This window comes from Filicampus tigris, chromosome 18 (assembly GCF_054856515.1).
Source record: "Filicampus tigris isolate MCC_2025a chromosome 18, RoL_Ftig_1.0, whole genome shotgun sequence".
In the NCBI taxonomy this organism is placed as follows: domain Eukaryota; kingdom Metazoa; phylum Chordata; class Actinopteri; order Syngnathiformes; family Syngnathidae; genus Filicampus; species Filicampus tigris.
This window is the reverse complement of record NC_141234.1, coordinates 7,221,412-7,241,070: the sequence shown is the minus strand read 5'-3', so window position 1 is coordinate 7,241,070 and position 19,659 is coordinate 7,221,412. Positions and strand designations below refer to the sequence as shown.

The following is a 19,659-nucleotide window of genomic DNA, read 5'->3' as shown; positions in this document are numbered from 1 at the left end:
TGTTTGGGGTTTTTGTCATTCTATGCCCCTCCCACCCACTTTCCCGCACACACACCCCTGCACGCACACACACACTCCTGAAGTGTGGTTTGCTTTTTTTTCCCCAGTTTGTTTGTTGCGCTGTCAGCTTAGCTTTGTCTTTAACTTGAACTCGCCACCTCGGCCGTGAATGCCTTCCACCGCGTTCTATTTCTCCGCTTAGATGAGAGCATATTCAATGGGCCGAATTTTGTGAATGGCCCAAGTAGAGTGTAATTATAATGGTTTATTTTTAAGACAAAAACGGATGTGTGTTGAGTCTTTCTGCCTCCAACGCACGCAGAAAGAGAAAAGAGGAGGGGTGGTTGCAACTGTTGAACCTCCAGCTTTTCCCAGGCAGCTGTGACTGGCACCTCACACACATCAGGTATTATGTCCACTCCTATTATGGGATGGAGTGCAACACGCTGTTTGAAGCTGACAGCACATCTGCCTCCTCGCTGGAGACTCATTCTGGCACCTCAGACAACCATCTTACCCGAGATGGATTTGGGGGAGGGGTTGCCTTTTTTATACTCAACGCTGTTTTTTTTTTTTTTTTTTTCCCCTGCCCTCCTGGAAATATTTAGTTTCTTTACAATGTCGCCTCATTTTCAGTCAGGCGTCTTTCGAAGCGCGACCAGGCTGTCATGTCCGCTGGCGCTTTTCCCTCGCCTCACGCTGGGAAGACTTCCACCGCCGCTGCCAAGTCCACTCCTCCCTGCCAGCCACGGCTTGGCCAGGCGCACGGAACTGGCATGCTCTCCCCTCCTCGCACTATCTCCATTACTTTGGAGGCCAAATTGTGTGCGCACATCCAGTCAAATCGAGGGATAGTGTCAGTTTTCCCATGTGAGCCGCTACTTTTGATCCGGTGGTGAAATGGTGGCTGTTGTTTAGTTGTAAATCCATCTTTCATTCCATCTTTTTCCTTTCCCAGTAGCGTAATTAGAGGGTGCAGTATCACTTAATTAATCAATTGCATCATCGTTTCTGTTACCTTTTTTACGAATGACCTGGTGCATCTGCCATTTTAAACAGTTTAGGGAACGATTTAGGGAAGACGCACTTCCGTTCGCAGTGCACAAAGCAAAGTCGGTGACCCCATGCTTTGATAGGTTTGGTGTGGATGCCCTTTAAACAACATCACAAATATTTACAAATGAATAAAATTCTCCAACGCTGAAAATTTCCATAAAAAGAACGGAGGTTTCCATACTGGGATTTCTTGTCTAACGAGGCCACTGTGATACGATGGTTCAAGGTTACAAACATCAAGCAGGAAACTATTTTGTGTGGCTTTGTAAGAATACTGTATTTATATTACATGTAATTACAATTTTAATTTGATTTTGTTTTTTTCCACTTTGAAGTATTTTTTACACATACAGTATTTACTGTAATTCTGTAACTGTCAAATTTTCTTCCGGTTTCACTGTGTAGTTTGAATAGCCTGGTGGCCCTCCAAATGCTTTACTTTAGTTCATCGGGTACCTCTCAGGTCTGTACTCAGCACCCCCAAAAACAGTCTCAAATTCCCTCATACACTTTACAATTTTTTTTTAGAAGTTTTCAATAAAGTCACATGTCTGCTGTAGTTGCACATTGGACTCCTAATTTTCTTCCTGTTGATGTCATGGCCATGTGTCCAAATACTTCTATCACGTGTCAGATTCAAGCCCTGGGGAGCATCCAGCCAGCTGCATCAAATAATGTGGCCCTCTAAAGTTGATAAAATGTGCCTACTTTGTTCCTAGCTGAATGGATTTGTTGTTTTCATTTTGGCATTAAAAAAAAGTGTTGACTTAAAAAATACATTTTCATTAAATCCCTTGTTAACATAAAATTGAAAATGAGCTATTTATTAAAATATTTGCTGATTCAAATTCAAATGTTTTTCAGTAGATATATAATAGAAATCAAATGAATGGGTAGTAATATGATGAGGCGATTGTGCATTTACTGTCTTTGTTTTTCACTGTAATAATCTTGCGATGAAAATGAGTCAGATGCCCCTTGTCTGTGTAGTTTCATTTACAACCTTCATAGGAATAATAGAGACCTGTACTATTACAAAATTAAAGCTGCATGTACTTGCAATTAACAAAACATTGTTTGCTGTTTTCCAGCTTACGGTCCCGAGGATGAGTTTGGATCGGACAAGGCCGATGAAGAGGAACCCCTTCAGGATGACGGCCTGTCTCTGGACGGCCAGGATACTGACTACTTTTTCAACGACGATGAGGACGCGGGGGATCGCTTCAGCTGCCAGAACTCACCACTCAGCAATGGCACCAATCCAGATGCTGGCTACGCCTCACCGCTCAGCGCGGCCAGCGACCACCTGGCGGACCTCAAGACGCCACCCTTGGTCAACGACGCTCGGCAAAAGCTGGAGGAGAAACCTGAGGAGAGCCCCGAGCCGCTCAACGGCCTCTCTTTGCAGGACAGTTTGGCCAAAATGAAAGCCGTCTATGCAAACTTGATCTCCGACGCCTCGTGGTCAAGCATCGCTTTGGACATGCTGAAAGGTAAACAAGATGACGACGTTGCGTCCAGCAAGAACAACAAAAGTGAACATAATGAGAGCAACGGGATCGTAAACACCCACAGCCAAGCAAGCGTCCTGTCAAAGAGCAGATTGAGCAGCACCTGCACTAGCACTACGACGACTACCAGCAGTACCGCTACATCACGAACCGCATCCAACCACACTGGCGTCAATTCGGGGTTAACCTACGACTGGCACCAGGCAGCTTTGGCCAAAACCTTTCAGCACACGCCCTACCAGCTACTCCCAGAACCGAGCCTCTTCAGCACCGTGCAGCTCTACAGGCAAAACAACAAGTTGTACGGACCCGTGTTCACAGGCGCAAGCAAGTTCAGGTGCAAGGACTGCAGCGCAGCCTACGACACCTTGGTGGGCCTGACCATCCACATGAACGAGACGGGCCACTACCGCGACGACAATAAGGACACCGAGGATGATCGTAGCAAGAAGTGGTCCAAGCCCCGCAAACGTTCCCTGCTGGAAATGGAGGGCAAGGAGGACGCCCAGAAGGTTCTCAAATGCATGTATTGTGGCCACTCGTTTGAGTCCTTGCAGGATCTCAGCGTCCACATGATCAAAACGAAACACTATCAGAAAGTGCCTCTGAAAGAACCCATGCCGGCTCTCGCCTCCAAACTTGTCCCGCCGACCAAAAAAAGAGCCTTTCAAGACTTAATATCACCGAGCTCCCCCGATTCCGTGTCCTCTAGCATCCCACTTGGAGAGACGCTCAAAGACCAGAGGCTGAGCAATCCATACGTCACGCCCAACAACCGCTACGGTTATCAGAACGGTGCCAGTTACACGTGGCAGTTTGAGGCGCGCAAGGCGCAAATTCTCAAGTGCATGGAGTGTGGCAGTTCCCATGACACCTTGCAGCAACTGACGGCGCACATGATGGTCACGGGCCACTTTCTCAAAGTCACCAACTCGGCCTCTAAAAAGGGGAAGCAGCTCGTTTTTGATCCTGCTAGCGAGGAAAAATTTCAGTCCATTCCTTTGCCTCCAACAACCACCAAGCTTCCAGCTCCCAATGGGAAGTCGCAACCTGACTCCCCGTTGCAGCCGGCAAGCCCTGAGGAGGGAAATAGGCCGGGAGAGGATGAGGAGGCAGAGGAAGAGGAAGAGCCTGAAATGCCATTGGAACTAGATAAAAAAATTAAAGAAGAGAAGGAAGAGACACCTGAAAAGTCAGATAAGCCAGAGAAGGCAAAGTCCTACCAGTATCTCAGAGAGGAAGACTTAGAGGAGGCACCTAAAGGGGGGCTGGACATCTTGAAATCATTGGCAAACACAGTTTCAAGTGCAATCAGCAAGGCCCAGACGGGCACCCCGACGTGGGGCGGCTACCCCAGCATTCACGCTGCCTACCAGCTCCAGAGCTCCCTCAAGTCCACTCTGCCTTCCTGCGTGCAGGTTCAGCCTTTATTCAGCAGCACTTCTCTAAAGGTAGCGCCCTCTGACTTGGTGCCCGGCAGCCCATCGTCATCGCCGAGCCACAAGAACAACGTGCAGGCCATGGAGAAACTGGTGGAGAAGGTTACTGGGAAAAGCTTGCTGAAGAGTGAAAAAGAGGAGAAGGGCAGGTGTGCCAAGTCACCATCGCCAAATTGCAAAGACAAACGGATTTCACCCAATCCAGAAAAGTCTGTCGTCGACAAAACTGAGTACAGACGCAAAGAGAGTAGAAAAAGTACACAGATCAAGGAAGAGGCAATGTCGCCAAAAAAGCTTGTCAGTGATGGCTGCAGCAACCTGAGCATCATTACCAACCACTCCCCAGAGCTGCCCCTCGTCAACCCCCTCAGCGCCCTGCAGTCCATCATGAACACCCACTTGGGCAAAGCCGCCAAGGTGACCACGCCCTTCAGCGACCCCTTTGCTTCGCTCTATAAGCTCAACGGCAAGTCTGCTCTAATGAAGCCAACCGAGCCGGTGGTCGAGTACCAAAACAATGACCAGCCCATGGATTTGACCAAATCAAGGAGCACCAACGGACCCCCGGTGAACTGTACCGCCCCAAACCGACAACCGGGTTCCAGAAGCGTGTCCCAGTCATCCTCCCCGCCCCTCCGGGAGAACGCTTTAATGGACATATCAGACATGGTGAAGAATCTGACGGGCCGCTTGACACCGAAGTCCACCACACCGTCCTCCATCTCGGACAAGTCGGACGTTGACGGGGGCACCTTCGAGGACAGTATGGAGGAGCTGTCCCCCATCCAGAGGAGGAAAGGCCGACAGTCCAACTGGAATCCGCAGCACCTCCTGATCCTCCAGGCGCAGTTTGTCTCCAGCCTACGGGAGACCGCAGAGGGGAAGTTTGTCATCAGCGACCTGGGCCCCCAGGAACGGGTGCACATCTGCAAATTCACCGGTCTCTCCATGACCACCATCTCGCATTGGCTGGCCAATGTGAAGTACCAGCTAAAGCGGACAGGCAGCACCAAGTTCCTCAAGAATATGGACTCCGGCCAGCCGCTGTTTCTTTGCGGCGACTGCGCCTCCCAGTTCAGAACTCCTTCCTCCTACATTCGCCACTTGGAGTCCCACCTGGGCTTCACCCTGCAGGATCTCTCCAAGCTCTCCATAGACTTTCTCGAGCAGCAGGTTGTCAGCAGGACGGACGAAAAGACTCTAGGTCCATCAGAGTTCACGGAACACGACGACAATGATGGCGGCTCGCTGAATCAGTGCAAATTGTGCAGTCGGACCTTTGTGACCAAGCACGCCATCAAACTGCACCTCTGCAAGGCGCACGGCAAATCCCCCGAGGACCACCTGATCTTTGTCAAAGAGTTTGACAAGCAGTGACTCTCGCCCAGTTTCGGTCCGTCTAAACAGAGATCCACAACTGTACAAAGCGTCGTCACAGCACACATGGTAGCTCTACCAATCAGTGTACTATTCGTTCTTTCCATTTTCAATTGCCAATAAAAACACATTTTAAAAAAGTGACTTATTTTATTTGTTGTTGCTAGGGTTAAAACTACTTGAACTATTGATGACTTAATATTCTTGTAAGACGGATGAACAACAACCATGCAGCAAAAGCAGTGTACACGGTGGTTGTTCAACGATTACTACCTTTTCACTGTCATCTTCTGATTCAAACAAACTATTTTCGATTAGCAATTAATTAAAATGGAAATAAAGAATGATGCACAAAATTTTACGCCACATAGTGTAATTACCCATTCATGCATTATGGCCATACAAAGGGGTGGGTGGGGGGCTCTTCACCGTTCCAAAGCTAAAAACATCCGTGTGATGTAAACTGTACCAAAATGGTGCCGCAACCGTGTGGCCGCCGACCGATTGCCGCTCTCGCTGGCGCACTGCATCTTTTATGAGCCTTTGGGAATTGTCCATCTGTTGTTTTAAAACTGGACCAGCGCTCCCCTGTTTCTGTCACGGTCAACTTGCATATTATTTATGAGATTGTTTGTGCATGTTTTAATGTAAAGCGGCGGGCAAATGAGGAGAGCTCCATTTCCTTTTGTTTTGTTTTTAATTGACAGCCATTTAAATGAAGGTGAAGCAGTTGAAGGATGCTTTAAAATTGGTATTCCAGTTATTTAAACAAATGGAAAGGAATGAAGAAACAACACAGCTGCTTTAAAAACTGCAAAGAGGAAAAAAAAAAAAAAAAGTATCAACTGAATTGTTTCAATATGTACAGTATTTGCATTAGTTGGATAACCGTTGTAAAATGAATGAAGTTACTGTATGAATAATCAACAAGCAGATTTGTCGGCATATCTTGCTTGTTACGATTCCACATTATTTGTACTGTGTGAATTTTTATAATGTTATTTTCTAGACAAAGATGGCTGAAAGTGTATAAAGTTAGGTTTTGTTTTATTTGTCATTCAATGTGGTTTACACAAAAGCACTCGTAACACCAACAAAGAACAACATTCTCAATGGTTCCCTGACGTTTATCATGTTAATTTGCAATGATGCTATTTTTGTCTTTGGTTGTAAATAAATGCCATGGTTTAAACTTCAACAGTGTCACTGTGTACAGTACATTTGAAAGGTTTGAAAATGCATTTTGAAAAGTTTGAAAATGCCCATTTGATTCGATTTCAAAAGACAAAATGCCAAGTAAATGGGAGAAAAGTACCGATGATTTTTCTTTTTAAGTAACTTTGTTTTGCTGATTCTTAGTATCAACTACCAAAGTGAGAAACATGTGATGTGATTGGAAAAAAAAACAATCAATTCAAATATTACGTTTCCATTAAACTTCCTATTCAAAATAAGTCAAACTGTAACGTGCTTTCCTTTTTCTAACTCTGCTGCTTACCATCAGATGTCTGTGTTCTTTTTAATTTTGCATGCTATTAAGGAGACCTGATTGACTTTTGTTTTGCACCTCAGAGCCCTGAATCTGTGCATGTGCATGTTTATGTAGCAAAAATAATAATCCCTCTATAGTGGGGTGTTGTAGATAAAATAGAGAGAGGACAAAATGAGCTTGTGACGCGCGTGTTTGACGTGGCGCTTGGCTTTGCCGTTCAGCAGTGGAGTCAGGCACCTGATGATAAAAACGAAGAAGCCGCGGCACATTTCCACCGAGGGCATTTAAGTCGACATGGTCCCGCCTCTCTCTGCTCTTGAACGCTCGCCTCAGGCGTCTTCACTCCCGGGAACAATGAAGCTTGCGGTGTCTCTCCACAAAATGGACCCCCACTGCCACCCTTTTCTCAAACTGGGATCTGATGCCTTTTTTTTTCTTTTTTTTTTTTTTTTTTTTTATGCGGGGGTGCTCAGAAGTCCCTCCCACTTTGGCCTTGGAAGATTTGAGGGCCATTCAAAATATGTAGCTTGAACTCAATTTTCAGGCGCCCGCGGAGCTGAAATCATTGTCAAACTTCAAAGCGACAAATTTCAAAAGGATCGAGCCAGTTCAGGGGAAACAAAAATGTTTATTCTGTGTGGTTTAAATTAGGGCTGGGCGAGTAACGATACCGGCCTTATTTTAAGATATCGGGTACAACAGTTTATCTCTCGCCCGTACCAAGACCCTGGCTTTTTATTTATCGTCAGTTCACATGTTCTCCAAGACAGTAGACCTGATTTGAAATCAAGGGTTCATTAACAAACGATGACAAAATGCAGGCACATGAAGTCCGTCCCACAGTCAGCATTTGGCAAGTAGTGAGAGAGCCATCACGATGGCCTTACCTATGATTTAGTGTCAGAAGTCGGATCAATAGCTTTAAGACCATCCCAACCAACTGTATGGTTGTGTAACATAATGCAACTGTCCCTTACAGTCTTGCTTTTCAAATGTCATCCAGTCACAGATTTTTCAACCCACAAGATCGGACGTCCGACTTAGAATTTTGTCCTCGGTGCTAAGACAATGTACTTTGAGGGAGTCTTTCGTTCTTTTACTGCATCATTCCTTCCTCAAGTCATCTGAGGAAGTGGCAGACTCATTTCTTGTTTGAGAGCGAAACAATAAGGCACCTTTTCACGCCAAGTGTGAAGCCAAAGGTTTCCAAATCACCAAAGGACGGTTGGCTCGTCGACGACACCCGCCGCCCTGCCGAGATGCGCCGGCATCTCCTAACTGTCAGGGGAACTTGTTGTTTTTGTTAAGATACCGCGCGACATCATGCGTCAGGGCCGAGAGGGAAGAGGAGGCTCTTCTTTCAACAAGTGACAACGTGGATCCTTTAAAGAGTAATGACACCAGCGTAAGCGGCCGATGAATGAAGCCTCTGTTGCGATACATCACGGACTTAGAGGAAAAAAAAAAAAAAGGATGGAGGGGGTAAAAAAGGCGGGAAAAATGTTAGCCTTCCCAAAAATGCTTGCAATTTCAACAATAATTTAGATCTATCCCCACCGGCCGAGTTGGACCCCCTAATGGACCGGTTCTGGCCTGCATTTGACACGCCTGCTCTAAATTGTCTTTAGGTTTGTGCCCTGTGATTCTATCCTAGCCATGTTTTTTTTTTTTAATCAATAAAAGTGTTACTTTGGCACCATTCGGTGACATCCTGTTGTCAAGGGAACCATTTGAAGTGAGTTGAGGAGCTTCATTTAGATAAAATAGTAATTTACTGCCATCTTGTGGCATCCGTAGGAAGTTATAATCACTTTTGTGGGCGGCATCAATTACAATTTTTGCTATTGGCGGCAGGGCTCGGTCCATGTCCCCTTTGAATAACGGGAATTGTCTGTATTCCAATTTGTGTAGTGCCGTTTCGTACGAGGTCGCGAGGTTGATCTACAGCAAAAAAGATCACCTATAACAACGTCACCTAGCCAGAGGCTTAGCTGTATTGATGTTGTTTACTCACGAGACGTGTGGCTCGTGCCCTTAGCTAATACAGTATGTTGGCAGTGGAAATATCTTCATGCTTCCTAACAAAAAAAAACAAAAAAAATCAGACTGCATGTTGGTTCTGAAAGCTTGACAGACTTAGCAACAGTAACTAAGGAAGACAGGCCTCAAAACAAATCAAAAAGGGCAACATCCACCTGGAACATGTTGACTTCTGAAGGTTCAACTTATTTTTGGTGTCAATTGTGTGTGCGTGCATGTGTGTGTGTGTGTGTGTGTTCTTGCTGGCCGTAATGTTGGAAAAATATGAATTGTCAGGACGTGTCGCATGAAAAGTAGGTTGTGGACGTCTCCGGATGACCACAATGCAGACAGTGACATCACCCTCCCTGAGACACGTGTGCGTGTGTGTGTGTGTGTGCGCATGTGTGTATGCATGTGCAATACAAAATAAATAGGTTACAACTGTTGCTGCTGCCATTTCCTCATTATTCTCGACTATTCCTGGTCGGGGGGGATGTCAAGCGCGTTCATCCGGCAGCCTCGGCGGACAGTGTGACGAGCCTCATTCACGTGTGGTCCAAATGCTTTGCATGAGAATGGGGCCCCCAAACTCTGGCAAAGTGACACTCGGCCGACAAGCCGTCACCAGGCGGCTGTCATATTAGGCGGCTAAATTCAGGTGACACCCATCCGGCGGCCTCACCCGGGCCGACCTGACACCGCTTCATGTTCCCCGCTGTCTTTTTCTGAGGGGCTTTGTTAGCGAGGGTGGGAGTGGAGAGAGGAGGGGGGGGGGGCGCTTTTAATCAGCATGACGAACCCTTCCCTGTGCGCGCGCGCACACACTTTACGTGGGAGTGGGCATATGCTGAGGGCAGTGGGCCGGCCGGCGTGCCATCATTAGTCTAAGGCGATGCGGCGAGCTCCTGACACATGTCGACGGGAGTTTCCATTCGACCTCCACAAGGAGCATCCGCATTATGCATAAAGGTGACGGCGTAGTGCTACTGTCACCGGGCGGGAAGAAGACACGGTGAAGAAGAGAGACGGGGAATTTATTCGAGGCGGAACGGTTTACGTACAGGAGGTCCTCGGTGTACGACTGTCCCGACGCGCAAGGTTTCGAGGCTGCAAAACGGCAGGCCGCGGACCAGTTTGGCATCGACCGAAAGCCCTCGATAGCTGCGACAGCTTAATCGAGCCGGGGCGCATGTTGGGGAAAATCTCATCGCACCCAAAAAATTATAGCACAGAACGTAAACGGCGAACTCCAACTATTTGCGGTTCTATTCGCAAGTCGCCAACCTCTTTGAGATACTTTTTCGGTCCAGGTTAGTGGACTCGGTTTAATCCACGCTTTTGAAATAACAGATTTTCTCCAATTACATTTGATACCACAAAAAATCATATTCGTCCATGCAAAGCCACTGATCACCCGTTCCATCGACCACTCTTCTCACCTTGCCGTACAGGTGCCACTAATCAGCCATCTGAGCCCCCTCCCTCCCCGCCCTTGCTGCTTTCTGTTTGCCTGTCCCTGAGGCTCTTTGATGTGGCGCTGCAAAGACATTACAGTGTGGGTTCCCATCTTTTGCTACCAGGGAATTGCGAAAGGTTACATGTCCAGGCATGTTTGTTTTTTTTCCCCTCCTCTGCAACCGTTACACACCTATCCTTTTTTTCTTAAATCTTTGATTTCCTTTCATTAGGTCTACAAGATTGCAAGATAATTTGGGTTGAAAATGCCCAGGAGCCCTGTCCAGTTTTGAAGCTATGACAGTATAATCTGTCCAAAACACCTGCCATAAAACATGATTCCTGTTCACCTTCATTTGAATATGGAAAACAGCTTCGATCTTGCCGGTAGTACGCTATAGCTCGGCGTCTTGTTGCGGCCAAGCGTTCAGCGCAATGTGGTGTTTTGATCCTTTGTGGCCTCTTCCTATCATTGTGAAGCAGAATTCACCGAGCATTTGATTGATCACCTACTAGTCGTGACACAGGGTTAGTCTAACCCTATTGATATTGTCATGAAAGAAAGCTGGCGAGATATATCCTAAACGCGGCCGGATACAGATGTTTATTTCTAGCAGCAATGTTCCCTTATGTTGATCGATGTTATGCATAGAACAGTGGAGTGGTGGGTGGGTAGGCGGGCTTTTGATGGAATGGGATATTCATATTCCTGTTTTTTTTTTGCAAGTTTGGTGGCAACATAAACTGATGTACTTAAATTGGAACGCACCATATCATTGTTTTACCTAATGACATCTCAGTTACAGTACGTAGCAAATTGCACATGTAAGACTTCTCAGTCGTGAGAATAACTACATAGTACAATAAAAGTCCGGAAGTATGTTTATCCCTCCCAATCCCGCCAATGTTCCTTTTTAAAGAGTTTAGCTCATTTTTTTTTGGTCTGATTTCATAAACCCTAAATTAAGTCCCTATCATTATCTGCAGTTTGACATCTTTTAATTTATGTCCCTCCACCAGTCATGGCTGCGCTCCCAAAAGTGATGTGAGGATGACAAGAGGGTGGCGAGAAGGGAAATGGCTGCGTCACGTGGATGGATCCTTTCTAATCATCACTGTTGGTGAGATACAGCTTCAACCATCCTTGTATTGTTCCCGTCCGAAATTGTCCGGCCCCAACTTGTGTGTGTCAGACTCTCACTTTTAGCCGCCGTGATTCAGCCCGTTTGCCCGCCTTTACCTGAAGCAGACCTCGAGAGAAAGACATGACAGGAGCAGGAAATGGGAAATAAGACAGCCTTTTGCCTCAGTCGTCGTTTGACAATCAGAGGCTGTCATCACATTCCCGATCGGGCCTGTCAACGCACACACACGGCCAGCCGACTGTCATATTCCAAGTTATGTTATTTACGTACGCATAAGAGCGACACATGCAAACGCGTCAGACGTTTCGGGAACCCTAAAAATAAGACGCACTCGCTGACATAGTGTACAGTCTCCACAGAGACCACGACCAAGGAGGAAAAAATGTGGGTTGAAACCCTCCAGTTGTCAGAATTCAGACTCTATTGAGATCCAACTTTTATTTATTTATTTTTTTTGTGTCAGAAGTGGAAATATTGTCAAACTTAAGACTCTCTGTAAACTTAACAATCTTTAATTTGGGTCTTTATTTTGTTTGTAAATGCTTTTTAATGGTGTACTTTTAATTTTATAAAGCACGTTGAGTTAGCACACGTATCAAACGCTCCGTATAAATAAAGCTGCCTTGCCTTCACGTTACATTACGAAAATCAGGGGTCTTCAATCCTGTTCCTGGAGGGCCGGTTTCCTGGATTTTTTCCATCCCTCCTTGCTGCAACACACCCGATTCAAATGATAATGGATAGTTATCCAGCTTCCGCAGCTGATGATATGATCATTTGAATCAGGTGCATTGCAGCAGGGAGAGATGGAAAACATCCTGGAAACCGGCCCTCGAGGAACAGGATTGAAGAACCCTGTCGTAAATATTGCAAAAATGCGTTTAATACGCCTCTCATTCCATCTGAACTCGAGAAAATACAGTACACTCCGAATGTGTTTTTTAAAAATTTTTTATGGCTTTTAAAATGAAACTCCCTGCTAACTTGGGATCATGAAAACGATCTTTTTTTTTTTGCAGGTAGAACATGAGCTCCTACCTCACCGGCGGAAGTCCAGCGTTGACACTTGGGAAGTTCTCAAGACATTCTGGAAGGTACGTAAACAGAATTTGTTTTTATTGTTGACACCTAAGTGTTCAACCCACAACCTTCCAGATGACTGCCAGCCCGTTTTTTTTCCCCCAGAATTCCCTCCTACTCAGACGTCACTTTTTGTTTTCCTGCACGATTATTAAGCGACCAATTAAAAACGAAGAATTCAAAGGCTTTAAACGAATATGCAAATGTTCAGTCGTCGGGCCGATAACGGCGTGCCTCTAAGCTCTTTTAGTCTTAACTACAATTTTCCTTGATCCGCCGTGACAAACAAACACAGGTGATAATCCTATTATATGTATTTTGATGCTTTTTTTTTTTTTTTTTTAATGCTATGCTTTTTGTTTCCGTTCTCCGGTCGCTCATGCGTTGTTGTTTTTTTGTTGTTGATTTTCAAAATCAATTTTCAGAACCTTCCATTTCAACACATTTTTTTTTCCCCCGCATTGTGATTCATGTACCGCTGCTGTGTTTTGTCGTGTTTTGCTAGCTCGTTTAGCCTCGTAGTCGCTGGGCGGAGTCGATTCTCTCTACGACGACAGCTGACATTGCTGAAGTAAAAATATCAGGAGGCGCATCAGCTTAGAAAACAAAATTTGTTTTTTTTTTAACCTAACATAACTTTCATTTACAAGTTCATTGCAAAATATATCACTATCGTAAATTATGCATTGTATGAGATGAGTCGTAACCTGGAGTCAGCTCTTCTTTTTTTTGGGCTCAGAATATTGTGAAGCTTTTTTGATTTGGTAGTCTTACCTAAAAAGTCAAACAAAAATACCACTCTTATGCGAATAAATTTGAATGTATGACTAAAGTTTTTTTTTTTTCAATGAACAGTGGTAATTTTACAAGGATAAAGACTTAATTTAAAGACAAGTCATAATCCTCCAAAATAAAGGTAAAAATTTGAATTTTATACAAATAAGTGATTGCTGATAAATGTCTTCCACTAAATTTCTGTTGGAGAAGTTTCATACATGTTAGAAGAAATCTTCGTCCCCTTTGGCGTTGTAATCCGACTGAGCGTTTTCGTCTTGTCTGGTCAGTTGAGCGGTTTTGCTCCTTGGAGACGGACGCAAAGCCAACTTGGGAAGTAAGAGACGGGCACTTTTAAAGGAAGCTTTTGGAAACGTTAAGCCCTAAAGTGGTTAAAAAAAAAAAAAAACAGTGAGTGTCGGAGGAACTTTGGCATGACGACGACACCTTCATTTCCCGTCTAATACCTGAACTAAATACCCCCGCTCGCTCCCAACGCGCGCCCTTTAATCACAGAATAACGGCCTCGGGGGGAGGTGTGTGGTGGATGGGGGGGGGGGGGGGGGTAATAAAAAGTGACAATTAAAGGATCCTCACCTTCGCCTGCGGCGTTGAAGAAAAGTCTACTTGTAATTATTGTGGAAGTGTTTGTCGGAATCTTAGCCGACAAATCCTTGAACCCCCGACGACAGAAGACGCCGAGACCCCTTTCATCTCGGGGGGGGGTGAGCCACTGACAAGCACCGGCGACGCACCTTTCATTGCAAATGTTTTAATGTCTCGTCACGCTCTGCGCGCCCTCCGCTTCCCGCGTAGGCGATGTCGCTCGTATTACGGCGAGTTCAACCAACTTCTGAGGAACAGCGGTCCAACTTTAATCATCGCTTCATTTACTGAAGAGCTTTCTTCCCTCTGCCCCGAGAGAGCCCAAACACTTACATCCATTAAAACTTTTTTTTTTTTTGGGGGGGGTTCTGCAATCGTGGGAATTCCAATTTTATAGTAGCAAAGTGGACAGTAGCAACACAAGAGGAATAAGATAGAAAAATTCTGCAAATCTATGTACTACAATGGTGGCAGGTCTCCATTTCTGATGTATTGGTGGACCAGCCAGGACCGGCAGAACAAAATCCGTATAGCGATGACTTTGAGAGGTCAGTATTTCCCAACACAAAAATGATATCCTTTTTCATAGTTGATAATAAAGTACAATATATTGTCGGTTGGATTTTTTTACGCTTAATAGGCTAATCCAGGGGTGGCCAATTAACTGTGCAAAGGGGCCAGATGAGCAACATCCCAACCTCAACTTTATCTATTATTTTTCCATGTATAAGAAAAGCATATTGTTTTGTTTCAATACATTGCTACGTGTAGATATGGTATAAATGACATATTTAGACTAGCGTTTATTTTGCGCACCAACCGGCAATTTATATTTGCCGTTCCTAGTCATGGCTCCCAAATATATCGATAAGTGGGAAATATAATGTTATTGACTGATGTACAGTATAAAGATTCAGTGACGATTTATAATACAGCCGGTATCTTTAGTGTATGAAAACGTAGGTTTGCGTACAGTATGATCAGGCCAAATCCTCTTGGCAATCACTCCCTCCTCTGTGCAGGAAATAAGAATGTAGCTAAAATCAGGAACCCCCGTCTTTAAAAAAAACGAAATAAAACTAAATTAGCAAAGTTACGAAATATAGTGAAACCGTGCCAACACTGCAGTATTACTATCAGCTCTAAACCAGCATAAGGTGTCCTAGCTGGTCCATCAATTTCTAAACCACTAACGTAAGTAATCTCGGGTTGCTGGAATGGCTACAAAAGGACGCAATTTTCCTCAGTACAAGCAAAAGTATTGTCCAAATGAGTTTTTAAGGCCCAGTTATTTCACATTGTTTCTTTTATTTATCACTCAGTGTTTGCCAAAGAAGGCTGAATCACAGGGGAACCAAAAAGCAAAACATGTGGCGTATAAAGTATTTAATATCTTATCATGTCCTCCATATGGTGGAGTCGGGGACAACTCCTGTCCTGTGGTGAGCACCGCGGGGGCACCGGACCTGTCATCAGCGCCCCCACGCCCGTAACCCCTCCGTCAGACATCAAAATCTTCCCGCTGTCTCATTTGGAATTAAAGGTGAAGTCTTTCAATCCTCTTAGAAACGTCTGAACGGTTAGCAAGGCAACTAAAATGCGCTAATTAGCTAATTAATTGAAATATGACTTCAGTCCTGTACAATGACGACTTTAATGCCAAACTTTTATTTTTTTATCTTCTTGGGTTATGACTTTCATCCCTCAGGATTACAATTGATCTTGTAAAATTATAATTTAGCTCTCCAAATAACCTATTTCCTGCAAGATCACATTTTTTTCCCTAAATGAAACCCCTCAACTCACTTTAACATGGCTCCTCAGCAAAAATAATGTTTTAAAATGACAGCAAAGCACTACTTTTGTTGAAAGGCAGCTCAACTGAACACAGTTACTTGGCATTAGGATGCCACAAGATGGTAGCAAAGTGCTACTTTTGTCTGACTGAAGCACTGCAACACACTTCAGCATAGTTCCTTGGCACCAAGGTGCCACAAGATGGCGGCTTAGCATAAGCGAAGCTCCTTAACTCACTTCAATTTAATTTCTTGGCAAGATGATGAAACAAGATGACAGAAGTGCACTACCTTTGTCTAATTGAAGCCCCACATGTCAACATACTCCCTTGGCGGTAAAATGGTGGTAAAGCACTACTTTTGTCTAACTGATGCACTACAACTCACTTCAACGTAGTTCCTTGGCATCAAGATTCTGGCGAAGCACTACTTTTGTCAAAATGAAGCTCCTCAACTCATTTTAACATAGTTCAGTGGCACTAAGATGCCACAAGATGGCAGCAAAGCGCTACTTTTGTCCAACCGAAGCGCCGGTGGGTGAGTGTGAGGTTCAAATATCAAATCCACATGAGGTGAATTAGCAAATGCCGAACCACAGATATGTGGAGATTCACTGTAATTATCTGGCGATTTTGAGAGAAAAAAAAAAAATGCTAGAAACAAGTGAAATGCTCCTCCCCAAAAACTGCTACAATTTTAAGATATATCATCTCGGTTTCATTTGACTTTTTCAGTGGGTACTTTTTGTGATATTTTCGACTGCCGATGATCCGTGAGATTTTTTTTTTTCTCATGTAAAATATATGCCTTGGCTCAGTGAAGGTTGAGGAACACCGCGTTGGATTAAGAGTCTAATGGCCGCACGTTTCACTTGAACGTGTTGGCAATTTCCCCGGTTGACATTCCCATCCCTTCAGGGTCAAAGCACATCTCGGCAGCCTCTGTATCAATTATGAAATATTTTAACCGTGTCTGTCGAAGACGGACGCCGTTATCATTGGAGTCCGATTCGCTTCCCATTTGCATTTGTCACCGGCCGGCGCGCACATTTAGCACTTCTCAATCGGCGTGTCGGAATGCAAAATAAGTGATGTTGTTGGGGATGCGACGCAACGGGACTATTGAGGGCTTTCAATCAATGCGCATCTTCTTTCTCTCCAACTCCAGCAAAACACGACTCGGTCATCAATCTCACAGCAGTGGGGGGGGGGGGGGGGCTGCGATGCATTTAGGTGGGGGCGACGGGTATATGATCAAACGTTCCGCGTTAAGGTGAACACATTGCGGGGGGCTTTCAAGCTGTGTTAGCATGTTTACCTTTGTTAATGTGCAGTGTTAGTAGTACTAACAGAATTCCATGGATTGTAAGGAATTAATTTAATTAATTTGAATTATTTTAATTTTTTTTTTTAATCTGTAATTCAATGGACATTGTGCTGCAACTTCTAGTGTGTGTGCCTTGCCCACTACCGGGTAGTACAATACATTAGATACATACATAATACAGTATATCGTTGATGTCCTGTGAAAAACACGTATGTCCAATTTTGTATGTATATATATATATATATATATATATATATATATATATATATATATATATATATAGCATTATTTATAAAACATAAAGATGGCAAATGGATTTCGCTGGTCCACTCCCCACCAAAGTCGGAAGATTAATGAGTCACTCTTTGGCTTATAATTCAGAGTTCATCCTCACATACATCATATTTTCAAGCACATAGATTATGAGAGAGAGAACATTTATCATGCGACACGCAAACACACACACACACACACACACACACAAATCGCGCGCCTCCTTCACATCCAGTCATTGTAATGTTATTCACAGGCGTCTCCCGCGGAGCGTTAAAGTGCTGTTTGTGCAAACAGAGCCGAGATAATAGTGGGACAAAAGTGTGCATTCCTCACACATGATCGTCATTCATCACAATCATCAAAGCGTGACACTTTCACGACATTTTTGGGTGCGTTTTCGCTTTGGTTTGGTGAGAGCGAGCGCCCACACGCCACAGATTGCACCCTAAAAAGTTTAGCTTCAGCACAAAATAGGAATTGGTGTCGTATTGCGGGGAATATCATTAGTATTTTGCAACTGTGAAAAGATCAATTCTATCATCTTAAAAGTTTAAAGTTTGTGATAAAGTTGTTGTTTGAGAAGCTAAAAGTTGTAATCTAAAAAGGAGTTTCTTTTTTTTCCCCTTTTTTGGGCGGTATGACCTCACACTCAAATTTTTCAGGTGGGCCTTGATTTTTTTAAGATAAAAACAGTTTTCCATTGCCGTATTGCAAAAGTAGTCATTTTTCGAGGGGAAAAAAGTAATTTTACAAGAATGACGAGAATACAATTTTGAATACATTGTCAAATAAATATATAAATACCAATTGAATTTATTCCATGACCCAGTTTGTAACCCAAAACATTCTTAAACCGAGTTAACGTTTCCAATTGAAATCTGAAATGAGGCTAAACGTTGAAACTTGGCAAAAAGCGTGACAGCCCTTTCAAGAAACGAGCGCTAACGTGCAAAATTGTCCGAGCGCTCCACCGGATTAGCCAAAAAAAACAAGACTTCGACTTTGCAGCCGTTTGTGCCAACAGCCTCTCAAACATTAACGCTGCCTCTCAAAATGATCGACTGCATTATTTCCTAATCTGCCCGACGACGCCTGATAAGAAAGGCAGGAAATCGAGCGCCGAAGCTGATATGACGTCGCCTTTTGCGTAAATTGCTCTTTTCAGACGTCCGGTCGCTTGATGGCGGTAGATTGAATTCTCTCCAAATTGGCACGGCCATGTCACACACACGTGCGCGCACACACGCGCCACTTCAAATGAGCTTTGAACAGAGTCGTCGTTGGCTTATGCTAATCCGTTCCATTTAACTCTCGTCACTTCTTTCGCAGCCATCTATCGAGAGCTGGTGACCCGTCACTCCCGGCATCAGGCCGCCCTTAATTAGATCGAGAGCGATGGCGGGGACAAAATTACTTTTTGGGTTTTTTTTTTTTTTCTTCCCACAAAGTGGACCGCAGTAGGGAATGTAACCTATGTTGCAACAGCATGTACAGTATCTGAGGGGGCAAAAAAATAATAAAGTTAGAAAAAAATGTTTTAATCAAATTGTAAATTATGTGAAATAGATACAATTTTATAAAAAAAAAAAAACGTTTTAAAATAAAGTTGTAAGGGAAATAAAAATTTCTGAGAATAAAATATTACAAGGTGAAATTTTACTCAAAATTAATTGAATTCAATATTTTTTTTTCTATGAAAGTAAAACTAGAATTTACACATTTAATTTTAACAAAAAAAAAAATGGATACAAAAATACAACTTTTGAAATCTGGCGACTTGATTTTTTTTTGCCCAGCAATTTTAACTTCTGGGAAGACAAAATGCTGTCTCCAAATTAATAAATTGTGTTCCAGAAAAATAAATAAATCTAGAATTGTCATAATTTAAAATGTCATAAATTCATGAGAAACAAAAGCGTTGTGTCACCACTTTTGGAGTAATCTTTTATTTTTATTTTTTTAATCTGAAAAACAATTTTTATGAATTTTGAAAGTGATTTTTCTTGAACCGAAACCAAGCCCTTTGTGCATCGTCTAAGTCTGTAACTGCGTCATAAAATGGTTTCCACTGTATGCCACAAGATGGTGCCAAAGTAATATTTAATCAGTGTATAGGTGAGATTTTGACTGAATAATGAACATGAGTCAAGACGTGATTTTGTCGCTTTTAACGTTAGGTGCTCGTATACACACCTGTTTCACCGTCTCTTTCAGACATTGACTTGGCATTTAACATTTTTGTCTCCTTTTTATTTATTTATTTTTTTCATTGGCTTGTTTTTTTTTTTCTTCCGTGCATCAACG

At 43.7% G+C, this 19,659-nt stretch overlaps 2 protein-coding genes across 4 annotated transcripts in view; both read left to right on the top strand.

The window, feature by feature from the left end:
- The window catches only part of LOC147132244 (teashirt homolog 1-like), a 31,790-nt gene extending 25,209 nt beyond the window's left edge, over nt 1–6,581 (top strand). Inside the window, exon 3 of the mRNA XM_086014208.1 lies at nt 2,148–6,581. Within this exon, the coding sequence (XP_085870334.1) occupies nt 2,148–5,383 (3,236 nt within the window). The 3' untranslated portion in view covers nt 5,384–6,581. The remainder of the gene's footprint in view (nt 1–2,147) is intronic.
- Nucleotides 6,582–11,370: 4,789 nt separating this feature from the next.
- The window catches only part of LOC147132242 (relaxin-3 receptor 1-like), a 35,736-nt gene continuing 27,447 nt past the window's right edge, over nt 11,371–19,659 (top strand). For all 3 annotated transcript variants that reach the window (XM_086014218.1, XM_086014217.1, XM_086014216.1), the window contains exons 1-2: nt 11,371–11,473; nt 12,517–12,591. The gene's annotated coding sequence lies outside the window, so the exon portion shown is untranslated. The remainder of the gene's footprint in view (nt 11,474–12,516; nt 12,592–19,659) is intronic.